Genomic DNA, 23,688 nt, shown 5'->3' with positions numbered 1-23,688 from the left:
TTAACTGTCTGTCCCCTGGTGGTAATTGCACATTATAGTGACTGGTCTGACTGGTAGTTCTGCCATTTGGTTGATTTGCATATTACCCTTTTATTACATACAATTTGTTATGAATTCTATATTCTGATGTTTTTCCTTATTAATTTGCCTTAGCTGAAAGTTTTACAATCACATTTTCTATATTCTCATCCAAGTTCTTGACAAAGCTATTAAAATGAAACAAAATCCTACTGAGATAGTTTACTCTAGAGAGAGTTGCAAAGTACTTTTCTGATAAATTAACTTTTAAGTAAACATTTTTCTTTCAACTGGGCATTTTCTCAACAATTGGGGAAAATATAATAAGACATTCTACATGCAAATAGCTATACATAACTATTATTTAAAGGGATTTGAAAAGGCCAGAGGAGTATTAATAGTAAACTTTAATAATTAGTCATTTTTCTAGCTATCTCTTGGTAAGTCAACAATTAATCATTTCCAGGGGAAAAATAAGGATAAAAAGTACCATAGAGTTTTGTTTATAAAATATTTTTTATATTCTGATTTGGTATTTCATGTTTGTCTAAAATTATGTAAATTTGTACTCATTAAGGTCAATATTTTAGACTCTTTTTTCCCCCCAAGAAAATTTCTTTATTCAATCCAAATAAAGCCTACACAATACCTAATACTTCCCCTATTTTAGGTGGCTCTTTCATGAGGACTTACAATCACCAGTCCAACCTTCTTTTTGCCTCCACTTACATCCCTGGTTTATAAAGAAGCAAGGGCTGGAACCCAGGCCTCCGTGCATGCTCTCCATCATTTCCCTAAGAGCACTTCCCTCTCCCGAACAGATGTGAATGCAGACACCTTGTTTGGAGTTCTTTCCACACCACAACACTTTCTTACTCATTCAGTTGCTTACACTGTTACCCAACAAGCACCTTTCCCTATCGTTTTAGGCAAATCTTTACCCAAGATTTCCCTAATCTAACTGTACACTGAAATCACTTGATGAACTGTGGAAAGATAAACATACCTCTGCTGTACTTCCTGAAATTCTGATTCCTGAGATCTGGAGCAGGGCCCTCCAGAGGTACAACCAAACTTAGCAATCACTGTTTATGTTTTGACATCAGACAAATTTGAGTTTGACTCACCTTTACTAGCCATGTACCCTTAGGTGATTTTCTTGCCTTTTTTTTTTTTCCCTCATCTATAAAAAGAAAAAATGATACTGCATCCACACTAAATTGTTTTTATATTAAACTAGAGGCCTGGTGCACAAAATTCATGCATAGGTAGGGTCCTTAGACCTGGCTGGCAATCAGGCTGATTTGTGGGGTGACTGGTGGGGCGACTGGGGGGCCCCCCTCTGGTACCCGCCTTGGCTGGCCTGGTACCACCCACTCACTGGCCCCATCCCCTGCTGCTGCTGCTGCCACCAGTTGTCTCCCTCTGCAGGGCAATCAGGGCCCCCTGCTGGCACCTGCTTTGGCTGGCCTGTTGCCACCTGCTCGCTGGTTAGGGCCTACAGGCTGTGCAGAGCTCCTGCACCTTGATGGCCAGTACAGATCATAGCTACCAGTCATTCCACTATTTGATCAATTTGCATATTAGGCTTTTATTATAGGATGAGCTTATACGATATAGTGCATGCCTGGCATATAGTAACAAATCAACTGATGCTATTATCATCACTCTAGTCCCTGGTCACCCACAAACCAGACCTAGTTCCAGAACTTAATTGCTCTTCTGGCATGGCTTCCTGCACATCACTCTTTCCAGTATTGTTTCCATCCTCAACTCTAGAGGGTGATGTTATAGTTGTAGCTATGGAAGCTGAGCTTTATTCCACTCAACTGTATATAAAGAATTCAAAGAAAGTTCTAGTAGCTGGTAGGTATTCAAAGACATATGCTAAGTGAATGTATGAATGAGCCTATAAAATGACCCTTCAGTGCCCTCATTTTGAAAACTAAGGGGGGAAAAAAGAATCAGAACTAAAAGTGATGACTATCTAGAGATCTATCTAGCTCATATCTAGGATCAGAACTTAAGACCTGCTCTCCCCATCATACCATACTGCCCAGGATAGCAACTCTGCCTCCACTTCCCTACCTCCCACCATTCTGGAGAATGGGATTTACTCTGTGAACTGAGCAACACCCATTTGAATAATTTAGATTATAATGGATATCCCATGAAAACAAGATTGCACTTAAGAATTTTTTTAAAATGACATTTCAATGAAGGCCTATTTCAAAAGTGGATAACCTAGCTATTTTGATAAGATTTCAAATAAAACCAGTAACAAATAACATTTTAATGAGCAACCAGAAAGCAGTTAATAATAACTGGAGTAATTATTTCTTTTTTTTTTAAATCCCAAAATAAACTACCAATTCAGCTCTTGGGGTATATCCAAAGTTCATGAATGTCCCTACACGACATAATAAACTGTAATTCATTCCAAATGGCTGAATGGATCATTAGGTACAGACAATTTACCTAAACCTTATGATGCACATAAACAGTAGTCCCCTGTTATCCACAGGAGATACATTCTAAGACCCTCTGTGAATGCCTAAGACTTCAGACAGTACCAAACCATATGTATACCATGTTTTTCTCCATAGATTTGGCCCTCTGTGCCTCTGGGTTTTGCACCCACAGACATGAAGGGCTAAACAAGGAACTTGAGCATCTGCAGATTTTGGTATCCTCAATGGTCCTGAACTAAACCCTCGCAGATAACAAGTGACAACTGTATGTACACGCCAGTGATAAAGTTTAACTCATGAAGTAGATATAGTAAGAGCTTAACAACAATAACTAATAATAAAACAGAATAACTGTAACAATATACTGTGATGAAAATTATGTGAATGGAGCACTGTTAACTAAAATAGGGTTATATAACGACATGCACAGCAATAACACAACAGTTGATCTGATAACATAGACTAGAGAGCTACTAAGTGCCTGACAGGCAGGGAGCGTATACTATGTGCATTCTCTGGACAAAGGGATGATTCACATACCAAAGCAAGACACAGCAGAACAGAGATTTTATCATGCTTCTCAGGAAGATGCACCATTTAAGCCTTATGAATGTTTACTTCTGGAATTCTCCATTTGATAGTTTTAGACCTCAGTTGACATGGCTAACTGAAATTGTGGAAAGCAAAACTACAGATAAGGAGGGGTAGGGGAACTGAATTTAAGCCTTAGACTCTTCTGACAAACTCTTCAGTTTACTTGGTCAACATGCAGTGGCTCACACTAGTCCCACTCCTGATAAAACAATACAGTTAATCAAGTGTAAAATGACATCTTCTTATATAATAAAACCCTAATATGCAAATCAACTGAACAGCAGAATGATCGGTTGCTATGACATGCACCGACCACCAGGGGGCAGATGCTTAATGCAGGAGCTATCCCCTGGTGGTCAGTGCGCTCCCACAGGCAGAAGCCTGGCTCACAGCTGGAGAGCGCAGCAGGGGTGGCAGGAGCCTCACCCATCTCCCCTCAAGCAGGCGATAAGGATCAAGGGGTCCCAGATTGCCACAGCCCAGGTCTGCAAGAGAGATATTTGAGCGCTGGCTTAAGCCAGCAGGTGAACATCCCCTGAGGGGTCCCAGACCACAAGAGGAAACATGCCAGGCTGAGGGACCCCCACCCCACCCAGAGTGCACAAAATTTTGTGCACCAGGAATCTAATATTAGTATAATAGAGAAATTGTCAGTCAAGTTAATTTTTTTTCTTAACAATAACTAACATTGAATAAAGCCAAAGTATCAGACCATGGCCTTTCTTTTAAAAATAAAATAATGTTCAGATCTACTTATTAAAATGTTCATGTAAATTTCTACAAGAATACTCACTACAGTATATCTATAATACAAAACCAAAAAGAACAGTACTAAAATGGCCAACAGTAGAAAGATGTGAAACAAATTATGGTACATATTATGGGCTACTATGTAGCTATTAAAAATAAGTTAAGCTTGCATAAGAAAAAATAATAATAATATATGTGAGATATTACTGAATTAACAATATGCATGTATCAATATATGTATCTACCAAAATGCAGACATAGATATAGATGTAGACAATGACATAAATTATATGGATACAAATGGTTACTTCTTAGAAGTAAAAGAAATTTTCTAACTTTTTCTACTATATCATCAGTATTCAGTATTCAAAAGCATCTTTTTTAAAAGTGTAATATATTTTATCAATTAAGCATAAAGAATTAACTGGACAAATAATAAAGATACACAATAAATAAAATCAATGAGTTAGTATACTTTGAAATCATCATAATAAAAATAATGGCCATATTACGCAAAGCGGAAGTTTTTTAAAAGGCCAGGAAATTTGGAGCTAAAATTTAAAAACCAATGCAAAATGAAAAGCAATTAAATGTGAGCTTAAATATTCTTGAAATTATAATTAGGAAAAAAAAAACATCATAGTGTCATTGGTAAAATATCTTTTGAGTTTTCCAAAATTAGATATAAACTTAGTTACTGGAAACCTTTAGTGATTAGCAAACATTAACAAATAGATTTCAACATAAAAATCAGTCTTGCCTAAACCGGTTTGGCTCAGTGGATAGAGCGTCGGTCTGCGGACTGAAAGATCCCAGGTTCGATTTCGGTCAAGGGCATGTACATTGGTTGCAGGCACATCCCCAGTGGGGGTGTGCAGGAGGCAGCTGGTTGATGTTTCTCTCTCATCGACGTTTCTAACTCTCTATCCCTCTCCCTTCCTCTCTGTAAAAAAATCAATAAAATATATTTTTTTTTAAAAATTAGTCTTAACCTCAACAATGTTCCCTGAAAGAAATGAGTCTTGCATCATCATAAATTTGTTTACTATAACTTTATATTAGAAAGAAGGAAACTATTGATGACAGCCATTCTTACAGGTGTGAGATGATATCTCATTGTTGCTTTAATTTTCATTTCTCTGGTGATTATTGATAGTGAGCATCTGTTCATTTGTCCATTGTTCAACTGTATGTTTTCTTCAGAAAAGAGTCTATTCAGGTACTTTGCCCATTTTTGTTTTTTTAATATATTTTTTATTAATTTCTGAGAGGAAGGGATGAGAGATAGAAACATCACTGATGAGAGAGAATCACTGATCACCTGCCTCTTGCATGCTCCCTACTGGGGATCGAACATGCAACCTGGGCATGTGCCCTTGACGGGAATTGCACCTGGGACTCTTCAGTTCAGAGGCTGACATTCTATCCACTGAGTCAAACCAGCTTGGGCCCTGTGGACATTTTTAAATTGAATTGTTTGGTATTGAAACTGTATGAGTTATTTATTAACCCTGTAGCATCTATCAAAATGGCTATCATCAATAAATCCACAAATAACAAACATTGAGGAGGATGTGGAGTATAGGAAACCCTCGTATACTGCTGGTGCAGCCACTATGGAAAACAGTATAGAGGTTACTCAAAAAATTAAAAATAGAACTGCCTTAAGACCCAGTTATTCCAGTTTGGGTAAATATCCCAAAAAATCCAAAAACTAATTCAGAGATTGCTTATTTCAGAGATTCACAATAGCCAAGATATAGAAGTTACCCGAAAGTCTATCAGTTGACAAGTGGATAAAAAAGTGGTGCTACATATGTGCAATTGAATATTACTTGGCCATAAATAAAAATGAAATATTACCATTTGTGACAACATGAATGACCTAGAGATGATATTATGCTAAGTGAATTAAATCAATCAAAGAAAGAAAAATACAATATGATTTCAATTATAATGTGGAACTTAAAGGACAAAATAAACAGACAAACAAAACTGAAACAGACACATAAACATAGAGTATTTAAACATATGTCCTCAGACTCATAGACTAAACCATCACAGACTGATGGTTGCCAGAGGGGAGAGGAGTTGGGGGAATAGGTGAAAAAGATGAAGGGATTAAAAAATACAAATTGGTAGTTATGAAATATAGTCAATCCTATATAATAAAAGGGTAATATGCAAATTAAGTAGAATGACTGGGAATGACCAGCTGCTATAAGGTGCACTGACCCGGGGGCAGATGCTCAATGCAGGAGCTGCCCCCTGGTGGTCAGTGCGCTCCCACAGGGGAGCTCCACTCAGCTCAGCCACAAGTTGGGCTGACAGCTGCAAATGCAGCAGAGGTGACAGGAGGCTCTCCGGCCTCCTCAGCAGCACTAAGGATATGTGACTGCAGGATATGTGACTGCAGGCTCCCAGGCTGCCAGAAGGATGTCTGACTGCCAGTTAAGGCCCGATCCTCTGGGGAGCCGGCCTAAGCTGGCAGGTAGACATCCCCCAAGGGGTCCTGGACTATGAAAGGGTGCAGGCTGGGCTGAGGGACCCCCACACTCCTAGTGCATGAATTTTCATGCACCGGGCCTCTAGTAATATTATAATATTGCTGTACACCTGAAACTAATACAAAATAAGGATGTATGTAAACTATAATTGAAAAATAAATTTTTTTTACAAGGAATGAGCCTGGCCAGTATTGCTCAGGGGTTAAGGGTAGACCTATAAACCAGGTCTCAGTTTGATACCCAGTCAGGGTACCTGCCCAGGTTGTGGGCTCAATCCCCACTGTGGGGCATGCAGAAGGCAGCCAATCAATGATTCTCTTTCATCATTGATGTTTCTCTCTCTCCCTCCCTCTCCTTTCCTTTCTTAAAATAATAAAAATATATTTAAAATAAATGAACGAATAAAATAAAAAGGAAAGTAACACTTTTCTAGGTGCTCACACTCATTTCTTTTTCCTCATCCTACTTAATCCTCTCCTTTAAAAAAAAATCCTACCGGAGAGAAATTAGGCGAAACTATGCAAAATGGCCATTTTTGTAAATAAATAAAAATGTTTCAATATTTTAATTTTCACGTAGTTCAATTTAATAATATAATTCTCAATTTAAAATTGAGAAAACTAAGGCTTTGAAGATTTCAATAGCTACTTAAAAGCATAGTTGCTAAGAGTTAAGGTCGATATTTCAACTTAAGTCAATTTGTGTACAAAATCCAGGTTCTTTTCACGACGTTATAATGTTGCCATTGAATTTTCACAGGTATTACTATATTTGAAATTTAAGCTAATAGTTGCTTCATGCTTATGAAAAAGCAATAGTAGACACTGGGTTTTAACTAGAAATAGAATGAATGTTATTCAAAACTTTTAGCAATTTAAATTTTATATATCTGTAATCTGTGGGTTAAAAATATTCTTTTTTTTTTTCTTTAAGCATGACACACTCAAGCTTTAAAACTAGTACAATCTAAGACATGTTTTCTTCAGGCAAACCAAAACTAAGGAAGTCTTGTAGACCCATTATGATCCAGGAAACTAAACACTTCCAAGATTTTCATTTGAGTCATTCTCAAATGCTGTTCTAAATTTTTTAAAATGTACAAGATCAAAATAGTTGAAAAGTTCAATGATGGGTTCCACAAAGGGCAAGCCAAAGCCCAACCCCCAGAAAAATTCCATGTAGGTAACAAATGTCATTCCAACAATGCCAAACAGCAAATGCCATTTGTCAAGTAGAACTTTTACACTGAATTTCTACATTCCTGTGGTTTTAATATGAGTCATTGTGTTCCAATGGAAATCCATTAATATAGACCACTGATGATATTTGCTTGGTATAAATATTTCCATTTAGATATTCTGAGCTATGAAAAAGAAAAAAGAAAAAAAAGAAAAATGTATCTTCACCTTTGTCAGCTTTATAAATGTGCTTTGGGGCCCACGCTTTTCAAACCAAGAGAATGAACAAAGCTCAAAGAGACCCACAGTAACTTATCTGAAGTAACTTGGCCAAGGAAATCCAGTGGGAGGTAAAAAGCACTCATCATCCTATCTCATCTGTATTCTCAATAGGTGGTTCTTATTCTCTTGTTCCACAACAGTCTCCTTTTTTGTGAAACCTTGGAATCCATAGGAGCACTCAGGATAAGAAGCTAAGTGGGAGGCATGTAAAAGAGTGTGTATTTGGCGGACAGGAAGGTAAAAAGGAAAATCAAAATTATAGCGTGGGGGAAAAGGAAGCTTGTTTGGATCACTGCCCCTTCAGATCTGCCAATGGACCTGAGCTTTCCAGATTACATTAAACACAACTATTTGCAATTTTTTAAATCAACTGTTTGAAAATCCTATCATAGGAAAAAGGAGTATGGTCAGAAAGGCTCTCACCATAAATCATTTCATTAATTAAACGGTGTTAATGCACCCACTTTTAAAAAATCTGATATATAAAATGCTTTCCCTTTGTGCACATTCCTCATCTCTTCTCGCTAATATTCTCAATGTGTCCACAGACCTTTAACAATTTCCAAAACCATGAAACCCTTAAAAGCATGCCTTTCCCCCTGTAGAAAAATGTATTGGATTTATCCATAGATAAAAGTCATTGTCAAATTCAACTTTTCCATTTCTAAAAATGTAAACAGATTCTAGTGGTCATGAAATGTCCCTCTTTTCCTTATTCTATTTACTTTTTTTAGTCCCATTATTAGAATGCAACAGAAACTACTTTTCATCACATGGTTTGACCTTATCACATTACGAAGGTGCATGAAGACATGGAAACCAAGAGGTGAAGTAAGCTCACTACCACTTAGGTAATTTACCTTTCTACTAAGGCCTCACGCTTAGTTCATGCCTTTGCAAAATTATTCATTACAACACGTCACAGGCCTTCTGGTTCCCATATCAGTAGTAATCTCTGTAAGTGTAAAGCATATTGGATGTTAAGAGCCATGTAACGCTTTTCTGTCCTGAATATGAAATCTCATTCCTTTGTCCAAACTGTCTTTTATGATGCCTGGGTGAGCTCTGGTAATGGTACCATGGCTGGAGCTTTAAAATCTGGGAGGAATGAACAGAAAACAGAAAAGTATGTGATAACAACCATTTTTTTTTTTTTTTTAACATCTGTGATGCTTTCAGTTCTTCAAAGTAGGCCAGTATCCATTAAGTCCTCTAATCCTCAGCCCAGCACTCTGAGATAAGGGGGTTAGTTTCATCACGTTTCACTGGCCACAGACATGTTAAGTGAATTGTATACGGCTATACAAGATGGGAGAAGAGAGAAGGAAAAAGAAAAGCAGCATTTGGGGGACTCTTATTAAATAATGGGTTTTATGCTAGGAATTGTAATCCATGAGAAAGTTATTTATAATTTCCATGTTTTAGCTTCCTCTTATGTAATAGAACCTACCTCGTAGATTAGATAAGGCGCTGACACTGAATGCATAAAAAATTTCACACCATGCCTGGCCCATGAGAACATTTTAATGAATGTTGACTCTAACTATTATTATTATTTATTTTTATTTCTTTAGGTTTCACGATAACCTTGTAAAATAGGCATTATTTCCCTTGTTTATATATTGAAAACTCCAAGGTTTTATGAAGATTAATAAATATTCCTTTGAATGAAATGCATTCTAACTCAAACTGAAATTCCATCTAGCAATCGTAACCAAGCTGCCATAAAATATGTGCCAGTTACAAATTTCAGCAGATAGCTGATATCAGGGTCAGAGAGGTAGCCAGAATATCCAAAGGAAAGAATGTTTCCCAATCCTACCATCTGCTATATGCTCAGTAAGTTCTTTCCATCTTTACATTTCTATAAATTCTATTAATATTTTACTTATAAACATAAATACTTTATGATATTATAATTACATTATTTTATCCTCCAATTACATTATAATATCATAAAGTATTATAATTACTTTATAATTACTTTATTATAATACAATAATTATATTAGTAGTATTATTAGCATTAAAACTAAATCATATTACTTAGTATTTACAATAATAGCTATCTTTGGCTAAGTGCATATGCACCAAGTGCTAAGCATTTCAACTGCACTAACATAAGAGGAAGGTTTAAGCCTGACTTTCTTTATAGACGGTTTAAACTTAGGCTCAGAGAAATAATTTGTCACAATCATAAAGGAAGATAAATGCCTGAGCCAAGATTCAAACTCCCATGTAGTTCCAAAGCCCATGATCTTGTCAGAAAGGAATTAGAGTTGTTTGATTTTCTTCCCCAGAATTACCTGGGAACTTTAAAAATCAATTTTATGATCAATGAAATGCTTAGTGTGATGAACTAGAAACACTGACTAGAGATAGACCTACCAACCACACTGAACTTTCCAGTGAGTCAATAAAGAAGACACTTAACTATACCAAGTTGATCTGTCAAATGAGAAATGAACTAGAACAATCCCCAAGGTCCCTATGACATTCTGAAAGTCAGCAGGCTCCTCTCCTTAGACTAGGTGTTCCCCAGGGGAAAGCATATAATATACAGCCTCCAGAACTGTGAGGAAATAAATTTCTGTTATTTGAGCCACCCAGACTGTAGTTACTAGGCTCTACAGCAGACTGTAGTTACTTAGGCTTTACAGCAGCTAGCACGGTCGCCTAAGACCATCGGAAAACACAGATATTTACATCGCGATTCATTAACAGTAGCAAAATTACAGTTATGAAGTAGCAACAAAAATAATTTTATGGTTGGGGGTCACCACAACATGAGGAACTGTATTAATGGGTCGTGGCATTAGGAAAGTTGAGAACCACTGCTGTAGTACTTCTAGTAGTTATGGAAGCACCAGCAAATTCATGCAATAGTATCAGGATACCTACTAACTGTGCAAGTCTATCTCAAGCTTAAGAATAAAAACAAAGAACTCTTGTGCACTGTTTGTGAGAATGCAAATTGGTGCAATCACTATGGAAAACAGTATAGAGATTCCTTAAAAACTAAAATGTTACATGATAAAAAGACAACAAAGAATTGTGGCAGATAGAATGTGATTAATAAATTATAATACTTGTAATTAGGTTGAACCACTTGAAATGGTTGATACTTAATTATTTTTGTTCTATCAAATGGCAATTTCACATGGCTTAGCCTATTGTTGCAAAGAAACTGAGAGCACAGTGGTTAAGAACGGGGATGTTTGGGCTAAAGTCCTACCTCTGTGACTGAACTAGCAAGTCACAGAACTTTTCTAATTCAGTTTCTTAGCTACAAAATTTAAAATATCTACTCCATAGGATGGATGAAAGATTAAATAAAGTAATCAACACAAAACTTTCATATTAATGCCTGATACTTAGTCCTCAATGAATATAATCTGTTCTTGATATTATTGATAACTAGAGGCCCAGTGCATGAAATTCATGCATGGGGGGGTTTGTCCCTCAGCCCGGCCTGCAATAACACCAGGGGTCCTGCATGCCCTGGCCGGCTTCTGGCCAGAGTTCCACCCTTTTTCCCTCCACAGGCCCGGGTGTGTGAGTCACTGGGACCCGGCGCCTGGGCGATGCCATCAGTGTTCAGTGCCCAGGCCACTATGGGAACCGCCATATTTGTGATGGAGTGATGGTTAATTTTCATATTACCCTTTTATTAGATAGGGTGAAATGAAGAAGTTACATTTGAAAATCTCTGAACTTAATTCCAACACCCAGTTCTATGCTTCTTTGGATGGTGTTGATTATACAGTGGCCACTTAGCTGTCTAAAACAAAGAGGTTAAACATGTTCTAAAATACTGTAGAATCTGGAATTATTTAAATAAAAATGTCTCATATTTCCTTAACAATTTGTCTGAGACAACTCTGAAACAACTGGAATACTGAAAATACGTTATGTTTGGGATACATCAGTACTTTTCCTTAACTTCTTAAATTACTAAATATCTTTAAATATCATTTCACATAAGTTGAAAACCTAGAGGTCCACTAAGTATATAGTTTAATAGGTTCATAGAGTTGTTCATTGTAAGAGACTGAATATTGGATTGACAATATAAACAGATCAGAATGGTAACAAATCCACTAATTCAGTAGCTGATAGTGAGTACATCACTTCAACCTCATTTTTCTATTTGGGAAAATGAGGATAAATCTAAGATATTAAAGTTCTCTTATAAATTAGATTATGAGTCTCTATTATAAACAGATTAAGAATATAATGATGGTATCAAAGTAATATAAACTATTTCGCCTGTCAATAAATAGGAAGTAAATTGTCTTCAAACAACAGAATATTGAAAAATAAAAAGAAACAAAAAATACACTTAGTTGAAAATGTCCCAAATTTAAACCAGAGTATTCTGTGCAATAAAGGGGGAAAAGTTAATGATCAAGCCTTTTTAAAAATTTATAGAAGGCAGAGCCGGAAGAAACAAAGCCTCCGGCGGCAGCTCTGAGCCTCAGTCCAGACCTCCCCGAACTCCAGGTCTGGGCCAGTCCCTGGGGACCCAGGCTCGGGCAGGGGGAGACGGGGCTGTGAGGTGGAGTCCTGGGAGCGCGGCGAAAGGCCGAGCCCCCGGAGTCGCGCACACTGTGCGCAGAGGACAGTCTGTTGACTCTGATCCTGGACTCCCCTAGTGGGAGGGAGAAAGAAAGCTCCAGACTGGAGGAACGCCACGAGGAGCAGGAGCCCCTGCCGGACACCGGCCAGCTGGGCGCCAGCAAGGAGCCGGGCGACGGGGCCCCCAGTGGGGGGGGTGCCCCTGAGCCTTCTACTGCTGAGCGCTGGCAACGGAACCAAGGACGGGGGCTGCTTCCTGGGCGGCGCCGACCCCGGCAACAGGCTGGAGCAGCGCGGGAGCCCGCGGAGAACAAAGGGGTGCCACAGGCCAACCTGCTGAGCTCCCAGGACAAGGAGGAAGAAACCAAAGAAGTTCTCAATGTGAAGAAATCAAGTGAGAGCAAATGATAGTAAAATTACTTAAGAAAGAATACAAAGAAGATCTTGAAAAATCAAAGACTAAGTCAGAACTCAACGCACCAGCCAACATTGCAACATAAATGCGTTTTGTTGTTTTTTTTAAAAAAAGAAAAAAAAAAGAAGAGAAAAAAGGGACAGAATGTTGGAACAGCGGCGACCAGGCCTAGAGTGGCCAGGCACAAGGCAGTGGCAGCTGGGCCCGGAGCAGCAGTGGCCAGGCCCCAGAACAGCAGCAGCCAGAACAAGAGCATCAACGGCCAGCACTGGAGCAGCCAGACCTGGGGCAGTGGCAGCCAGGCCTGAGGCAGAGGCGGCCAAGCCCAGGGTGGCCAGTCCAGGAACACCCAGACACGGAGTGGCTGGGCCCGGAGAAGCCCGGCCCAGAGCAGCCGGGTTGGGAGCAGCCAGGCCCAGAACAGCAGTAGACAACCACGAAGAATCCAGGCTGGGAGCGGCCAGGCTCGGAGCAGCCGGGTCGGGTGCGGCCAGGCCCGGAGCAGCGGCGGCCAGGCTGGGAGCGGCCAGGCCCGGAGCAGCTGGGTCTGGTGTGGCCAGGCCTGGAGCAGCGGCTGCCAGGCTAGGAGCGGCCAGGCCCGGAGCAGCAGCTGCCAGGCTGGGAGCAGCCAGGTCCGGAGCAGCCGGGTCTGGTGTGGCCAGGCCCGGAGCAGCGGCTGCCAGGCTGGGAGCGGCCAGGCCCGGAGCAGCGGCTGCCAGGCTGGGAGCGGCCAGGCCCGGAGCAGCCGGGTCTGGTGCGGCCAGGCCCGGAGCAGCGGCTGCCAGGCTGGGAGCGGCCAGGCCCGGAGCAGCCGGGTCTGGTGCGGCCAGTCCCGGAGCAGCGGCTGCCAGGCTGGGAGCGGCCAGGCCCGGAGCAGCCGGGTCTGGTGCGGCCAGGCCCGGAGCAGCGGCTGCCAGGCTGGGAGCGGCCAGGCCCGGAGCAGCAGCTGCCAGGCTGGGAGCGGCCAGGCCCAGAGCAGCTGGGTCTGGTGCGGCCAGGCCAGGAGCAGCGGCTGCCAGGCTGGGAGCGGCCAGGCCCGGAGCAGCCGGGTCTGGTGCGGCCAGGCCAGGAGCAGCGGCTGCCAGGCTGGGAGCGGCCAGGCCCGGAGCAGCCGGGTCTGGTGCGGCCAGGCCCGGAGCAGCGGCTGCCAGGCTGGGAGCGGCCAGGCCCGGAGCAGCCGGGTCTGGTGCGGCCAGGCCCGGAGCAGTGGCTGCCAGGATGGGAGTGGCCAGGCCTGGAGAAGCGGCTGCCAGGCTGGGAGCGGCCAGGCCCGGAGCAGCCGGGTCTGGTGCGGCCAGGCCCGGAGCAGCGGCGGCCAGGCTGGGAGCGGCCAGGCCCGGAGCAGCCGGGTCTGGTGCGGCCAGGCCTGGAGCAGCGGCTGCCAGGCTGGGAGCGGCCAGGCCCGGAGCAGCCGGGTCTGGTGCGGCCAGGCCAGGAGCAGCGGCTGCCAGGCTGGGAGCGGCCAGGCCCGGAGCAGCCGGGTCTGGTGCGGCCAGGCCAGGAGCAGCGGCTGCCAGGCTGGGAGCGGCCAGGCCCGGAGCAGCCGGGTCTGGTGCGGCCAGGCCAGGAGCAGCGGCTGCCAGGCTGGGAGCGGCCAGGCCCGGAGCAGCCGGGTCTGGTGCGGCCAGGCCCGGAGCAGCGGCTGCCAGGCTGGGAGCGGCCAGGCCCGGAGCAGCCGGGTCTGGTGCGGCCAGGCCAGGAGCAGCGGCTGCCAGGCTGGGAGCGGCCAGGCCCGGAGCAGCCGGGTCTGGTGCGGCCAGGCCAGGAGCAGCGGCTGCCAGGCTGGGAGCGGCCAGGCCCGGAGCAGCAGCTGCCAGGCTGGGAGCGGCCAGGCCCAGAGCAGCCGGGTCTGGTGCGGCCAGGCCAGGAGCAGCGGCTGCCAGGCTGGGAGCGGCCAGGCCCGGAGCAGCCGGGTCTGGTGCGGCCAGTCCCGGAGCAGCGGCTGCCAGGCTGGGAGCGGCCAGGCCCGGAGCAGCCGGGTCTGGTGCGGCCAGTCCCGGAGCAGCGGCTGCCAGGCTGGGAGCGGCCAGGCCCGGAGCAGCCGGGTCTGGTGCGGCCAGGCCCGGAGCAGCGGCTGCCAGGCTGGGAGCGGCCAGGCCCGGAGCAGCAGCTGCCAGGCTGGGAGCGGCCAGGCCCAGAGCAGCCGGGTCTGGTGCGGCCAGGCCAGGAGCAGCGGCTGCCAGGCTGGGAGCGGCCAGGCCCGGAGCAGCCGGGTCTGGTGCGGCCAGGCCAGGAGCAGCGGCTGCCAGGCTGGGAGCGGCCAGGCCCGGAGCAGCCGGGTCTGGTGCGGCCAGGCCCGGAGCAGCGGCTGCCAGGCTGGGAGCGGCCAGGCCCGGAGCAGCCGGGTCTGGTGCGGCCAGGCCCGGAGCAGTGGCTGCCAGGATGGGAGTGGCCAGGCCTGGAGAAGCGGCTGCCAGGCTGGGAGCGGCCAGGCCCGGAGCAGCCGGGTCTGGTGCGGCCAGGCCCGGAGCAGCGGCGGCCAGGCTGGGAGCGGCCAGGCCCGGAGCAGCCGGGTCTGGTGCGGCCAGGCCCGGAGCAGCGGCTGCCAGGCTGGGAGCGGCCAGGCCCGGAGCAGCCGGGTCTGGTGCGGCCAGGCCAGGAGCAGCGGCTGCCAGGCTGGGAGCGGCCAGGCCCGGAGCAGCCGGGTCTGGTGCGGCCAGGCCAGGAGCAGCGGCTGCCAGGCTGGGAGCGGCCAGGCCCGGAGCAGCCGGGTCTGGTGCGGCCAGGCCAGGAGCAGCGGCTGCCAGGCTGGGAGCGGCCAGGCCCGGAGCAGCCGGGTCTGGTGCGGCCAGGCCCGGAGCAGCGGCTGCCAGGCTGGGAGCGGCCAGGCCCGGAGCAGCCGGGTCTGGTGTGGCCAGGCCAGGAGCAGCGGCTGCCAGGCTGGGAGCGGCCAGGCCCGGAGCAGCCGGGTCTGGTGCGGCCAGGCCAGGAGCAGCGGCTACCAGGCTGGGAGCGGCCAGGCCCGGAGCAGCGGCTGTCAGGCTGGGAGCGGCCAGGCCCGGAGCAGCCGGGACCAGAGCAACCGGTCCCAGAGCAGCCGGGTCGGGTGCGGCCAGGCCTGTAGCAGCAACAGCCAAGTCCAGAGCAACTAGGTCGGGAGCGGCAGTGACCAGACCCGGAGCAGCTGGTTGTGGAACGAACCAGAGCAACAGAGGCCAGGCCCGGAGCGGCCAGGCCCGAAACAGCTCGCTCCTCGCCTGTACCTGCCCACGGCTGCCTCTCAGACATGGCTGGAAACTTTTGCGGGAACTTGAGGGTCTGCTGAATCAAGTGATGAAGGCTTAGATCTGGATGTGTTGAGTTAGTATAGCGCTGGGGTGTTGATCTGTAAGTGCCTTGGGTGGGGCCTGGATGAGGCTGGTTGACCTATTTGGAAATGTCTTTTGTGTGAAGTGTATCATTGGGCATGTGGAGGTATTATTGATATGAGATAATGCTAAGTAACAGATTTACTATCTGAAAAGGGATTTACTATCGGGGAAAGGGAGGGAGGAAGAGACTGAACATAAACTGTGCACCTATGGATGAGGACAATGGGGGATGGGGAGGGGGCGGAGGGTGGGGTGGGAACCTGGTGGAGGGGGGAAGAAATGAGGAACCTTTGTAATAATATGAACAATAAAGATTGATAAAAAAAAAAAAAAAAAAAAAAAAAAAAAATTTATAGAAGGCATATATTCCTTCTCAGTAGAATTAAAGCTGCCTATGCCAGCAGTGAAAACAATACTGACTTAAAATACTAAGTTCATTGTCCATAGACTCCATTCTCTGACCTTAAGAAACTTACATGACATCAGATTTCTGTCTCTGAAATATGTTAATTATGATATAACTTCTAGGTCTCTTGAGAGGGTAAATTAGTTAATGTTTCTAAGTCACTTAAAGGATAATGATTGACCAGAGAAAGATCATCATTGTGAAATCAGTAAAACAAAACAAAACACTAAATGCTAAAGACATTCTTCTAATTAACATAGGTATCTCAATTAGAGCTTTAAAAAAGAAATAAAGATCTTCATAAACATGTAGATCTAAAATAATAATTGCAAGACAAAGCAAAAATAATTTACATTCTCATTATGGAATTATAAAAATAGGTTAAAAGTGAATAGTCCATATACATATGTTAGTTTTGGGGGAAAGATATAAAACCAAGACATATTGAATATGGTATCATAAAACTCCTTCTCTTCTCAAATTAAAATATTTATATCAATTAAATGATATCCTTTAATTGTTAAAATGTCAGAAATACAACTCAAATAGATGAATATAAATGTGAAGGTTTCTATAGATAGTATTCTCAGTTAAATTGCTTTGATATTTCAAAAATTTAAGAAACTAATCTTTTAGAGCTGGTCACAATATATTAGTTCTTCAATTAAAGTACAGGTAACTACATTTTCCAATACTTGAAAAATAAATAAATCTCAAAAACAGATTTAATCTTAAGTAATCAATGGAGTCCTTCATTTAAAAAGTAATGTTACCCCAATAAATGGAATTTTTAAAATAGTTGCCATAGGAAGATGGAAGAAGTTACTGTTTGATTTGTTCATTTGTTTGAATATTGTTTTGGCTTTCCTCAAAGGACTGTTTTTCCCTCTTAGATAATTAGAAGATTCCAATATTCACAGCGTGTCATAATTAAACATCTTCTAGGAAGTACACAGTCTGATTAGCACATTAACTCAGGCATAAACCAGCCGTGACCATGTTGCCTCCAGGACAGGGTCATGTCAGTCTAGAAAAACAATCACGATAAAACTTCTTCAAAGATATATCAATTCCGATATTATTTTATCCTCCATCATTTAAGATCTTCTTTTCCCTGTCAGTTTTTTGTTTTTGTTTTTGTTTTTTTGTTTCTTTTTTTTTTGTTTAACTATAATTGGAGTGGTTTTAGGCAAGAAGGGAGAGAGATAGATAGAAACATCAATGATGAGAGAGAATCATTGATCAGCTGCCTTCTTGCACACCCTTCACCAGGGATTGAGCCTGCAACCCAGGCATGTGCCCTGACCAGGAATTGAACAGTGACCTTTGGGTTCATAGGTCGACAATCAAGCACTGAGCCACAACAGCTCCTTGTCAGTTCTTACTCTTTAATTTTGGTGAGAAAAGTATCTTAGCCTATTAGTAATAAAAATGGATACCTCAGTTCTGAAAATTAAATACCTTTACCATACTTCAAACGTTCCCATCAACAGATTAGGGAAAAGTCAGAGATGTTTTTATAGTTACACTAGTGGTCCGGTGCATGAAATTCATGCATGGGGTGAGGTGGTTCCCTCAGCCCAGCCTGCACCCTCTATGATCAGGGACCCCTTGAGGAATTTTCGACTGCAGGTTTAGGCCCAATCCCTGTGAGATCGGGCCTAAACCAGCAGTCAGACATCCCTCTCACAATCTGGGACTGCTGGCCCCTAACCACTCACCTGGCCTGCCTGATTGTCCCTATCCTTTATGCCTGCCTGTTTGATTGCCCCTACCTGCCTCTGCCTGCCCGCTTGATTGCCCCTAACTGCCCTCCCCTGCCAACCTGATCTCAGCCACAAATGCCTGTGCCTGCCTGATCACCCTGCTCTGCTGGCCTGATCTCGCATCCAACTACCCTCCCTTGCTGGCCTGGTTGTCCCTAACTGCTCTCCCCTGCCAGCTTGATCGCCCCTAACTGCCTTCCCCTGCTGGCCTAATCTTGCCCCCAACTGCTCTCCCCTGCCAGCCTGATTGCCCCTAACTGCCTCTGCCTGTCTGATTGCCCTTAACTACCCTCCCCTGCTGGTCTCCCAACTGACCCCAACTGTACTCCCCTGCAGGCTTGATCTCACCTCAACTGCCCTCCCCTACAGGCTTGATCTCACCCTCAACTGCCCTCTCTGCCTCATCCCCCATCATCGTGGCTTTGTCTGGAGGAAGTCGGACATCCAGAAGATGACTGATTGCCCCTGTCTTTAGCATATTACCATTTTATTAGTATAGATAGATTATATAGGATAGGATTGATTAAATGGGGGGACGGCAGTTGAGGATGAGATCAAGTCTACAGGGAAGGGCAGTTTCATTTTTAGCAGGAAGAGATGCTCTTGGCAGACAAAAACACATAATCCATATATCTGGACTGATAGCCAGCCATATGCACTATACTGCCAAGACGGTCATTAAAAAAATGAACTGCTTTCTTACACCTTACACCTAACAGCTATTGCCCTTAAAACCCCTCCTCAGGCCCCACCTTAGGTTCTTCCTTCCCAGTTCATCATATTAGGTTATGATTGGGCAGTTTCTATGCCAGTTAACATCAAAAGCTCTGCCTCCTAGGCAACCATTGGCTCCTCACAGTTCACCCAGGTTTGGATCTGACTGATCAGTTTCTATGCCAGTCAGTCTTTGGTCATTTTGGACATTATGGACCTTGGGTTTTTATATATTAGGATACCAATAATTAAAAACCAAAACTTACCCTCCAATATCAGCTACTATTTTGAAGAGGGGGCGCAAGAGGACTACCTATATTCTGATGTCTTTTTATTGAACTGATTGGTGGCTTGGTGAAGAGCCACCAAAGGATTAAATTTTTAATATTATAAACATTTTTAACAAATTAAAATTTAAAAGCTGATAATCATTTGTGTTATTGGAAAAACTTGTTTTTCCAATAAATATGTTTTGAACAACTTGAATATGGGAACCCACTATATCATCTGTAAAAATTTCTGATTTCTAAACATCGGTCAAGTATTTCTGATGAAAATTTAGTGACTGAACTGTGATGGGCATATGTGTAAAGCTATATTTCAAAGAACTAACAAACAAAAATAATATAAAATATCTCATTCATAATTTTTTTTTCAAATATTGACCACATGTTGAGTACTTCAATTTATCATACTACTTTGGATATAGTATTAGAAATAAAATATATTCTTAAAGTTAACACCACTGGCTTCTTACTTTTCAAACGTACTACTAAGAAATTTTAAGTTACTTATGACTCATGCTACATTTCTATTGGGCAGCCTAATAAAGAATAATAATACTAACCGGAGGCATAAGTATCTGAGATGGACCAGTGAAGTGGTTTAGAAAATCTGTGTAGTATGAGAAAGAAGCAAAGGCCAGACAGCAGTGCATTCAAATCTGAGGAACTTGAACAAGCCCTTCTGTTTCTTTAGCCTGTATTTCTCCATGTGTAAAATGGGGAGAATAGTTTCCTGGCTTACACTAAATATTTGTAAAGTGCCCGGTTTATCATCGGTTTAAATAAACTACTAAGAATTACCCGCTTCTCAATGTCAATGGGTACTGCCTCAGACACATACTTGGTGAGACTTAGAGCTGAAACACTACAGAAGTCCTCTGCATGAGCTTATGGCAGGCTGACGTCTTGATTAGTGAAAAGTAAAAGCCTGTCATCGGTGGGCCCTTCTGGCCAAGCAGATCTTTCAGGGCACTTTGCCGCTAGCTGACAAGCAGAAGCAACTTTTCTTAGATACTCCTAGCCTGTCTGACAGTTTCATCCACTTCCCCCTAGCAGATATTATCTTTGGTACTTGAAAGAGCCAGTCATCTTAATCCAGGCAAGTATACATGATAAATCAAGAAAACTTGACCCGCTTGAGAGATTAACAAGCATTTCACAGTGAACCACCACCAATGTTTCTTTAATGAATGGAAGAACTGATCAAGGACTGCAGCAAGGTCTGCCTCCACTGAATGCATTGTCCTGGGCCACCCAACTCCCACTTACCCCCAACATCTGGTGGAGGTAGTGGTACTCTGGCCCTTGGTTGTACTGCAGGAAGGTTTTCCAGAAAAGCAGGACGTTCAGGGCCAGCCAGATCAGCTACATCATACACAAAAGGAGAGAGAAAACAAAAAGTTAAACATAAACACAACCTGATGAATGGAAACCTTAAGGACATTCCTTCCTTGGACACAATACTTTCAATGGAACCTCAATTAGTAACTGCGGAAAGCAATCTGAAAACCACTCCAAGAAAAACACATCTGACCTCACTCAGCCCCTGCACCTAAGAGGAAGCATTTGGGCTGTCAACAGGTCTCCTGAAGGATCTGCAGACATCCCTTGCAGGACAAAAAAAAAAAAAAAAAAAAAAAAAAAAAAAAAAAAAAAAACCGGGGCTCAGCAATTAGTGATATCACCAGGTCCCCAGCGATGTGTATTGTTAAAATACACAGTCCAGCAGAAGCATTCTGTGCAGGGAGCAGAGGAGGGTCGATGTTTAAAGGGTTAACAAAGAGCTGAGTTCATTTAGTGATCCGTTCTCCCTTCCTCCACAGCCGCTCTCCCCTCAGGGTACAGGAAAGGTCTCTGGCTTTTGGAGAAAAGGGTGGCATCTTTAGGATCTCCAGGTAGTAACCGCGGCAAGTTTCCTGGGTCGAGACTGTTCGGATTCGAGGCAAAACTTCCACTTCCAGCCTCCCACCCGCGCACGCTCCAAGAATGAATAATAATAATTAAAAAAACCTCTCCAGGAGAGACCAAACGCGGGGACAGCCTGCCCGCCATCCTACCAGGCAGAGGTGTTTAACCCCTTCGTTGTCCAGCCAGCTCCTCCAGGACACAGCCATGCCGCCCGCTGCGCCGCCCGCCGAGCTCGCCGCCCGCCGGCCCGGGAAGGAGCGGCGCGCCGGGGCCGCGGGGACAGGAGCGCGGGCGGGGCGGGCCGGGCCGCGGGCGGGCGGAGGGCGGTGGTCAAAGACCGAGTGGAAGCGCGAGGCCGGCGCCCAGCCAGCCCGGGCGGGGTCTGCGCCCCGAACCCCGGGTCTTCCGGGCGCCTGGGCTCCGGCTCCGGCTCCAGACGCAGCGGGTCTGCACGGGCCACTCGGCGGCCCCGGCCCCGCTCCGAGCGCGCGCTCCCCGGCCCCGGCCCCTTTGTCTGCGGCGGCGGCTGCTGGGGTGTCCCGGCTGGGAGCTGGGAGCTGGGAGCTGGGAGGAGGCGGCCCGCAGCCCAGCCTGCCCAGTTCTGAAAGACCAGATGCGGAGGAAGATACTCCTACTTCACGTGGGGACCTGGCCTGCCTGCCTGCTCCCACACACACACACCTACTTCTGACAGATAGTTTTCCAAAAAAGTTCAACTCAAAGAGCCTTGGTGACGACATGAAGGAAGGAAATAGTCTTTTGTGCACTAGAGTTCCCCTTCTGCCCATGCTCAGCAACTCATACCTAAAGCCTCTCTGCACCTTCTCTTCTCTGAGCCCCATCCCTACTCCAACCCACGCTGATAAAGCTTTTAAGAAAATTCTAAGTAAAAGAAAGATCAGAGGATGGATGGTTAAAGCGGATGTGATTCTCAGGGGCTTAGGGAAGCTCAGATTGTCTCTATTTAGGAATTTACATTTTACTACCTACTATCAGAGTTACTCCAGTAACAGGAATCCTCTCAGGCTTGTATCAGACAGCAGCCAGGTGAGGGGTGAGAAGCCTGTGGATTGACACAGGGTATCTGTCTTACACTGCATATCGGTGTTAGGGAATGTCAGTGTGAGGGAAGAGAAAAAAAGCATCCATATAGAAGAATACCTGGTGAAAAATAAGTGTTCAATAAATGTTTGTTACATCGGGAACTTCCCAACATGGTCAAAGTAACAAGTGGTGGAATGAGTAAACCATTCATAGCCTAATCCCATGGCTTTCAAGTTTTTTTTCTTTTTTATAAACAAAATACATTTTATAACACATGCATAATGTAAAATTGAAACTAAATTTTCACAAAATCCTACTTCCTTGCCAAATGCAATGTGCTTATCTCATTTAATTCCATGAACTGATTAATAACTGATTTAATTCAAAACTTGAATGATCCATATCAAATCCTAGTTACAGTTAACCAAGTTCTCTTTCTAATAGTGTGTCCTCTCTTTTTGATATATGGATTTCTTGTGTCATACATGATTAAATCCTGAAAACTGCCTCAAATCTTCCTGGAGTAAGAGAGTATATTATTTGTAAACTAGAGGCCCGATGCACACAATTCCTACACGTGGAGCGGGCGGGGAGGGGGGGGGGGGGGAGTGTCCTCAACCCAGGCTGCACCCTCTCCAATCTGGGAGGGTCCTCTCAAGGGATGCCCGACTGCCCGTTTAGGCCCGATCCCATTAAACCAGCAGTCAGTCATCCCTCTCACAATCCAGGATTGCTGGCTCCCAACTACTCGCCTGCCTGCCTTCCTGATTGCCCCTAACTGCTTCTGCCTGCCAAACTGATCACCCCCCAACCACTCCCATGACAGCCTGATTGATCTCTAACTGCTCCCCTGCCAGCCTGTTTGCCCCAACTTCCCTCTTCTGCCTGCTTGGCCACTCCTAACTGCCCTCCTCTGCAGGGTTGATCACCTCCAATTGCCCTCCCTTGCAGGCCTGGTCCCTCTCAACTGCCCTCCCTTGCAGGCCTGGTGCCTCCCAACTACCCTCCCCTGCTGGCCATCCTGCGATGGCCATTTTGGGTTCATATGGGAGCAGGATCTTTGACCACATGGGGACAGCCATCTTGAGTGTTGGAGTGATGGTCAGTCTACATATTACTCTTTTATTAGCTTATTAGATAGGATAGAGGTCTGGTACATGGGTAGGGGCCAGCTGGTTTGCCCTAAAGGGTGTCCCGAATCAGGTTGGAGGTTCCCTTGGGGCCTGGGCAAGGGGCCTGTGGTGGTTTGTAGGCCAGCCACGCCCCCTGGCGACCCAAGCAAAGGACCTAGTATCTGGAATTTACCTTCTACAATTGAAACTTTGTAGCTTAGAGTGGAGTCAAGCCTCTTGCTCGCTCCATGGCTGCAGCCATTTCTGTTTGGATTTGTTTGCCTTCTTATAATTGAAACTTTGTAGCCTTGAGTGGAGGCTTAGGCTGGCTAGGGGAGGCAGAAAGTTTGG

The 23,688-nt window shown here is 44.9% G+C and overlaps 1 protein-coding gene across 2 annotated transcripts in view; it reads right to left on the bottom strand.

The window, feature by feature from the left end:
* NOX4 (NADPH oxidase 4) overlaps positions 1 to 21,776 on the bottom strand; it is a 150,790-nt gene extending 129,014 nt beyond the window's left edge. The window contains exons 1-2 of one of the 2 annotated variants that reach the window (XM_084894647.1): positions 21,331 to 21,776; positions 20,543 to 20,638 (exon numbers count right to left, since the gene is read on the bottom strand). In XM_084894647.1, coding sequence (XP_084750773.1) covers positions 20,543 to 20,638; positions 21,331 to 21,387 — 153 coding nt within the window. In that variant the 5' untranslated portion in view covers positions 21,388 to 21,776. The remainder of the gene's footprint in view (positions 1 to 20,542; positions 20,639 to 21,330) is intronic. The other variant, XM_084894648.1, reaches the window with a different exon arrangement.
* Positions 21,777 to 23,688: the final 1,912 nt, after the last annotated feature.

Source organism: Pipistrellus hanaki, assembly GCF_964339955.1.
Source record: "Pipistrellus hanaki genome assembly, chromosome: 9".
NCBI classification, from domain to species: Eukaryota; Metazoa; Chordata; class Mammalia; order Chiroptera; family Vespertilionidae; genus Pipistrellus; species Pipistrellus hanaki.
Note: the sequence above shows the minus strand (reverse complement) of the source record. Positions and strands in the feature narration are given on the sequence as shown.